This window comes from Macaca fascicularis, chromosome 1, assembly GCF_037993035.2.
Source record: "Macaca fascicularis isolate 582-1 chromosome 1, T2T-MFA8v1.1".
Classification (NCBI taxonomy): Eukaryota; Metazoa; Chordata; class Mammalia; order Primates; family Cercopithecidae; genus Macaca; species Macaca fascicularis.
The window spans coordinates 54,690,052-54,697,613 of NC_088375.1; the positions used below are offsets into that span (position 1 = coordinate 54,690,052).

The following is a 7,562-nucleotide window of genomic DNA, read 5'->3' on the forward strand; positions in this document are numbered from 1 at the left end:
TGCAGTTAATTACTGAAATAAGACCGATCACAAAAGACTGGTCTTGTTAATGGTTGATTAGAATAAGATGCATCTGGAATTAAGTACTTTAAGTTCACGCTTTTCTTAAACCAGTAAATCAGTAGGACAAGTCATATAAAATATAAAACACGCATCAGTGGACCCCAGTCCCAGACATCTATCTAGATTTCCACAGGAACAGTGTCTGTTTAGATTTGCACTATTTTGCCTTTCTGAGCTTGAAAAAATAAGGAAAAATCCAATAAAAATTTCTAGTTTAGACAATATGTATGTTTTGGCTTATTTTATACTGACCTCGGGTTCTGTTCAAAGAATTTATTAAAGATCTGTTGTATATAATTATCATATTTTTTAATCCAGCTAAACCAAGAAAGAGTAGATATGCATTCTTCCATCTTGATTTTTAAATGAAAATAGTATAGCAAGGAAAAAATGATATCTATCACTTTCAATATAATAATTTTGAAGGGAAGTGCCAGTAGACAGTAGCCACTCTCTGGAAAAACATGAGATGAAGAGATGAAGGAGACCACTGTAAGGGCATGAGCCCAGGTCAGGAGGTTTAGACAATGCTTTGGCATCCAAGTTGACCATTTAAAACTTTTCCCTAAGATAAGCCAAACAACCAAAAAAGAATTTAATTCCTAGTCCAACGGAGGCATTCCAGTTATGTTCATTACCAGTCATTCTCATGTTTACAAGAAAATGCAAGTCATGGAAATCCTATATTGAGATGTAGGGTTCAGTTATTAGGGGAAGTCACAGTTATTTCTGATTATCGTCATTTTTATTTTTAGTTCTAAATTGTTTAAATTAGATGTACATAACTTTTTGAATCACATGGGTTACTTAGAAAAAAATTACAGAAATTTATTTGTAAATCATACAAGAGAATTGACAGGAATAATGAACAGGAGATGCAAGAGAGCATCTGAAAAATTTTAAACTAATGGTTATAACAAAAACAATCACTTTTTAAACTAAACTATGGTGACACAAAAAATATTTGTTATTATAACATTTATATATAGGGAGAAAGAAAGAGAAAGTGATAGGGAGACATAGTGTGTGTGTGTGTGTGTGTGTGTGTGTGTGTGTGTGTGTGTGTGTGATTGAATGTTCCATTATCCTGAAACACTACCCTGTTGAGCTTTTTTCTTAACTTTTATTAATCATATAATTTAATTCCAATATTTTGTAGAAAAAAAGGAACAATTCTGCCCACCGCCACCTCAGATACCTAATGCTCAGAATATGACAACCACAGTGAATTATCAGGATGGAGAAAAAGTAGCTGTTCTCTGTAAAGAAAACTATCTACTTCCAGAAGCAAAAGAAATTGTATGTAAAAATGGACGATGGCAATCATTACCACACTGTGTTGGTTAGTAGTTCATTTCTAAGTAATTTCACTTAAAAAGAGGTTATTATTCCCCTTTGCTTTATCTAAAGAAAGAAAAAAGAACTTATGACTAATCTATTGCACTGTACCCTAAAGCCTTAAATTGCTAAGTAACCAATTCTGTCATTTAAAAAGTTTCTCTATGCGTTATCTTCAACAGTGTTCATAGAAGAAACAAGTTTGAAATTTCTACATCTTCTTAAAAACCTTTTCTAACATATTTTTACTGTACCTTTTCTATGTTTAAATATGTTTAGATATGCAAATATTTACCATCATGTCACAATGGCTCTATAGTATTCAGTACAGTAGCATGCTGTACAGGTTTGTGGCCTAGGACAGTGATACCCAACCCTTTTGGTATCAGGGACCTGTTCTGTGGAAGACAATTTTTCCATGGACTGAGGAGGTTAGGGGATGTTTTCAGGATGAAACTGCTCCACCTCAGATCATCAGGCATTAGATTCTCATAAAGAGCATGCAACCTATATCCCTTGCGTGTGCAGTTCACAATAGGGTTCAAGATCCCATGAGAATCTAGTGCCCCGGCTGATCTGACAGGAGGTAGAGTTCTGGCAGTAGTGCTCGTTCGTCCACCACTCACTTCCTGTTGTGCAGCCCACTTCCTAAGAGGCCACAGAGGGTACTGGTCTGCAGCCAGGGGTTTGGGGACAACAGGAGCAATAGGTTACACCACATAGCCTAGGTGTGTAGTAGACTACATTATCTAGGTTTGTGTAGGCTCACTCCATGATGCTCACACAAGGAAAAAAGATCCTAATGACACATTTCTCAGAATATCTTCTTGTCATTAAGTGCTACATGGCTGCATTTCAAAAACACGTATTTCAAAATATTACCTGACACTACATCAGCTACATCAAGGAGTGCTTAGTGCTGGACAAGATGTCTGATAATTGAACAATCTATTTAACTAAATAAAAACCATTGGTAATTTTGCCTAGAGGTATTTCCATAGGGAGTGAGTAAATAATTGCACTGTGTTCAAGAAAGAATGTGGGGTGATAAAGTAAGATCGTGGAGGATGAGAAACAAGTAAATGTATTCGAAAGGGGATAGAGAAATGAGGCAGTTGCCAGATAGAAGATATGGATAAAGTGAAATTTTACCTTATTGAATTGTGACATTTTCAGCATGTTTGTAGGTTGGTGAATGGTTAAGTGGAGAGGGAGAAATTGATGTTACAGAAGAAAGGAGATAATTCATGAAGAAGGGTCTTTTACTAGTTTAAAGGCTAAAGAATCTAGTGTCCTCATGAAGAAGTCAATCTGAGAAAGCAGGGACAGTAACTCAACGAAACAAGAGGAGGTACAAGTTATTTGGAACAGGATTACTTAGTGATTTCATATTTATGTTCTTGGTGACATATAAAGGGAGACCAGTCAGTACAATGGAATGTATTCCAACCAATCTTAGCATGAAGTTGTTTTTTTTTTAGTTTTCCCCAAAATCTCTTCATTAGCATGAAATTGAAACATTTATTGATAAGGAAAGATGCCTACAATATTATGTGGTATCAAAAAAGTAAATGCAGAAGAGTATGTCTGCAATTCATTTTCAGTAAAACTACAAGTTTATGATCATATACTAGTTGGTATATGCTATTTGCATAAAGTAATAATTACCCTGAGACTAGAAATGGTAAGAAAGTTGTTTACTTTTACCTTTCCTCATTAAATAACAATTGACTATTAAGGGGTGGAAGAGGAATCTAGACCAGAAGTTTACTCACCTGTCTCTCCTGCCTTAAATAAAAACTATTCCTAGTATTTTATATGAGTTTCACTTAACATGAAAGGAGCTACGATACGTTTTGAATCAGACTTTATAACAGAAATACTGTAATTAATTATTTGAATTTCCAGACGCCTTATATTAAAGATATGATACATGGTGCTTTATGATATTACTTTGTTTAAACTAACATACTGACTGTCTCTCAACAAATAAATGCTATTTTCCAGAGTCTACAGCATATTGTGGGCCCCCTCCATCTATTAACAATGGAGATATCACCTCATTCCCGTTATCAGTGTATCCTCCATGGTCAACAGTGATGTACCGTTGCCAGTCCTTCTATGAACTCCAGGGCTCTGTAACTGTAACATGCAGAAACAAACAGTGGTCAGAACCACCAAGATGCCTAGGTGAGTTCTTCATATTGTCTCGGAATCTGAGATTTAATATTCATAATGTAGTTTTTATGGACTAATTTCATAGAATAACCCTTAAGTTTCATTCAGTCAAAATCTTTCTTGTCAAATGTTAATACATACAAAGAAACATTTGAAAAATTTGCTTTAGGCAAAGTGAGAAAAATTTTTTTAAAAACTATAAATAAAATTTTAAAGACCTATGTGTGATAAGGTGCATTATGAAATTCTATAAATAGAGACCAAAGCTATTTATGGGGCCTATTCTCATACCATTAAATATCTTCATGTTATAAGCATCTACCTGAGAACTTCTCACAGAGACCATTTGAAAAACGTTGGTCTAGGAAAGCTGTCATTTAATACTGTATAAGGTCCTACTTGTAAACCTGAAAGCTTTCCCTAGTAGAACATCCAGTTGACTAATACTGACATGGCTTTTTACTTGCATGTTGGCAGAATTTCTGGCAGGAGAGATAGAAAATCTGGAAGAGTTATTGAGCCACTTTCCAAATCTTCACTATCCCTTCTTTTCACCCTATTTTTTTCTACTACAAAATAATGTCAATATACATGTTAAGTTTCCACAAATTCATGTGCACTTTGTGGCATTAAAAAAATTAACATAGTAGACTCCTTATGAAAACTTGGAGATTCACTTTTGGGGTTTAAAAGGAGATTCTTTTATTGGTCATGACAAACTAAAAGCGACAAGATACAAAGAATATGGGCGAATTAATAACACCAATTATGGGAAAAGGATGAACGTCAGTTTACTCTAGAATAAGCGGAAGAAAACTGTAATTTCCATAAACCCCTCTGTTTTCTGGTGTCCAAAAGAGACATCATGATAATAAGGATCTGTTCCTGCAACAGTTCTCACTATTGCCCAATGCCTCGATTCACAGGGCTAGACCAGAAGTTTCTTATAGTCTTGAAAATTCATCCTTCTGATGATGTCTCCTTCTTCCACCTTCTGTCGTAACAAATTACCCCAATGCCACTATGGCCTATACAGTGCTTCAAACCACTACTCTACGTGAGTCCCCTCTCCCAGGATATCACTAAAATTGTGTGGGAACTGAACTCAGAAAATGTTGAGTTAGTATAAGGCAGAAGTATCATCTGAACAATTTTGATAGAATGTAGAAAAACTAGGTTTCAAAGGTAACTTCCAGGGTTTAAGTTGGAGGGATTGATGGATAGACAAAAATGCCGTTATCTAATATTTTAAGTGCAGCAAAGTTTTAGATGGTCCAATAATTTAAAATAGGCAGAAATTATCATGGCCAGTGATCATAAAATAAATTTCCAAAAGAAAAGCAAGAACAAACTTTGTAGCCTAAAAAGTGTGTACCATGTGGACAATCAGAGTTTGTGGGAAGGTCCTTCTAGCAAAAAGAAACAGTATTTTGAGCAATGACAAACACACAATTACAAAAACAAACAAGCAACAAAACCCATCAAAGGTATCCAGACAATTCAAGGAAACATGATCTAAATATGAAACGTAAAATAATTTTATTTCCTATGAGATAGGAGATTAAGATTAGACAGCTCTGAAGAAATAATTTTTTCCAGCCAGGCGTGGTGGTTCACGCCTGTAATCCCAGCACTTTGGGAGACCAAGGCGGGAGGAATCACCTGAGGTCAGGAGTTTGAGACTAGCCTGACCAACACGGAGAAACTCCATCTCTACTAAAAATACAGAATTAACTGGGCATGGCTGGCATATGCCTGTAATCTCAACTACTTGGGAGGCTGAGGCAGGAGAATCGCTTGAACCCGGGAGGCGGAGGTTGCGGTGAGCTGAGATTGCGCCATTGCACTCCAGCCTGGGCAACAAGAGCGAAACTCCATTAAAAAAATAATTTTTTCCAAAACCAGACATAAATTTCTTTGGATGGTTTGTAGGTATTGAATGAAGTAGGGAGCCATTACATATTTTTAATAGCAGTTTCTTGACATAGTATCTTTTTTTATTTTTATTTTTTTCAAGACAAAGTCTTGCTCTGTCACACAGGCTGGAGTGCAGTGACATGATCTTAGCCCACTGCCACCTCCACCTCCCAGGTTCAAGTGATTCTCCTGCCTCAGCCTCCTGAGTAGTTGGGATTACAGGCACATGCCACCATGCCCGGCTAATTCTTGTATTCTTAGTAGAGACAGGGTTTCACCATATTGGCCAGGCTGATCTCGAACTCTTGACCTCGTGATCCATCCACCTTGGCCTCCCAAAGTGCTGGGATTACAGGCGTGAGCCACTGCGCCCGGCCAAATGTAGTATTTTAAAATTATCAGTTGACTAAGAACATGTGGTTATTTTATACCAAGAAAACATGCAATATGGGGAAATTATTTAAGGCCCTGGCAGAGATAGATTAGGGTCTCGATTAGTAGGTAAAAAACAGGAACCAAATGAAAGAGGGGTTAAAGATAACTTCAGAATTTCTCAATTTATGGGGAATATTCTCAGGTGCTTAACACATAAGAATATTTACAAATCAATCAAAATTCAATATAAAAAATATGTAGGGTACATAAACAGATAATGAAAAACATACGGCAAACATGAAAAAATGCTTGTCTACACCAACATAAAATTTCAATGAAGTGGCAATGTTCAACTAGGAAATTGGCAAAAAGAAAAAAATATATAACATAAAGATTTGGCAAGGATGTGGGGAGTTAAGCACTCTAATATACATAAAAGTGTATAATTACATATACGTGTGTATACATAATAGAAATATATATTACATATTACACATATTTTTAACATATGTGAATACACCTATACACATAATACATATATGTATTCATATAATATGTTATATATATTATATTTACTATATAATATACAAATATATATTTATACATTAGATATAAATTGATTACATTACATTAGATATAAATTGTATGTAACATTATATGTATAAAATTAACAAACATATATTACAATTAACATACATATAATGGTATGTGTTATATATACAAATTATATTATATATTATATATTTATATAAGATATATATAAATATATATAAAATGCTGATTTTAAGAAAGAATGAGTGATATCTGTGGTCAGGGAAGAAGATAATACTGTTTTTCCTACAGAAATCAAAGTTTCACAAAAGTTAAGATTCACAGATAGTTACATAATAAAAAGGGATATCTAAACAAACAACATTCATGCTGGTAGAATTTTTAGTAAAGTATAGCAATTAAGAGCTCAGGCTCTGAACTCATACTGGCAGGATCCATATTCTGGCTCAAAACACTGACTAAACTGTGTGGCCTTGAGAAAATCTTTTAGCATTTATTTCCTCATATGTAGCCCATACACAGTGCTAAGAACACCACCAAGAATAACTCAATCAATATTATTTTTAAATAAATATTAATATTTTTCATCATTTTAATTCCAAAATACTCTTAAATGCAATTTCACTATTCTATGAAAGGTAAAGATGTATTATTATTTATTTATTTTATTGTACCATTTCTTCTTTCAGATCCATGTGTGATATCTGAAGAAAACATGAACAAAAATAACATACAGTTAAGATGGAGAAACAATGAAAAAGTTTATGTAAAAACAGGGGATGCTGTTGAATTTCAGTGTAAATTCCTATATAAAGCAAAGATATCATCACCATCATTTCGAGCAATCTGTCAAGAAGGGAAATTTGAATATCCCATATGTGAAAGAAGCGAGCTTAATTTTCCTGAATAAATTCTTAAAACATACATCTATGCTAAAAGTAGCCATTATGTAGCCAATTCTGTAGTTACTGCTTTCATTCTTTCAGGTGTTGTTTAACTCAGTTTTATTTACAACTCTGGATTTTCAGAGTTTTTGAAATTTGTAAGCTGAGAGAACAATGCTTCACTTAATAAGAGGGGGTCTTAGTCCATTTTACATTGTTATAACAGAATATCACAGACTGGGTAACTTCTAACCA

At 34.4% G+C, this 7,562-nt stretch overlaps 1 protein-coding gene across 1 annotated transcript in view; it reads left to right on the plus strand.

The window, feature by feature from the left end:
* Positions 1-7,347, plus strand: part of CFHR5 (complement factor H related 5) — a 29,030-nt gene extending 21,683 nt beyond the window's left edge. Inside the window, exons 8-10 of the mRNA XM_005540303.5 lie at positions 1,223-1,405; positions 3,409-3,591; positions 7,113-7,347. Coding sequence (XP_005540360.3) covers positions 1,223-1,405; positions 3,409-3,591; positions 7,113-7,333 — 587 coding nt within the window. The 3' untranslated portion in view covers positions 7,334-7,347. The remainder of the gene's footprint in view (positions 1-1,222; positions 1,406-3,408; positions 3,592-7,112) is intronic.
* Positions 7,348-7,562: the final 215 nt, after the last annotated feature.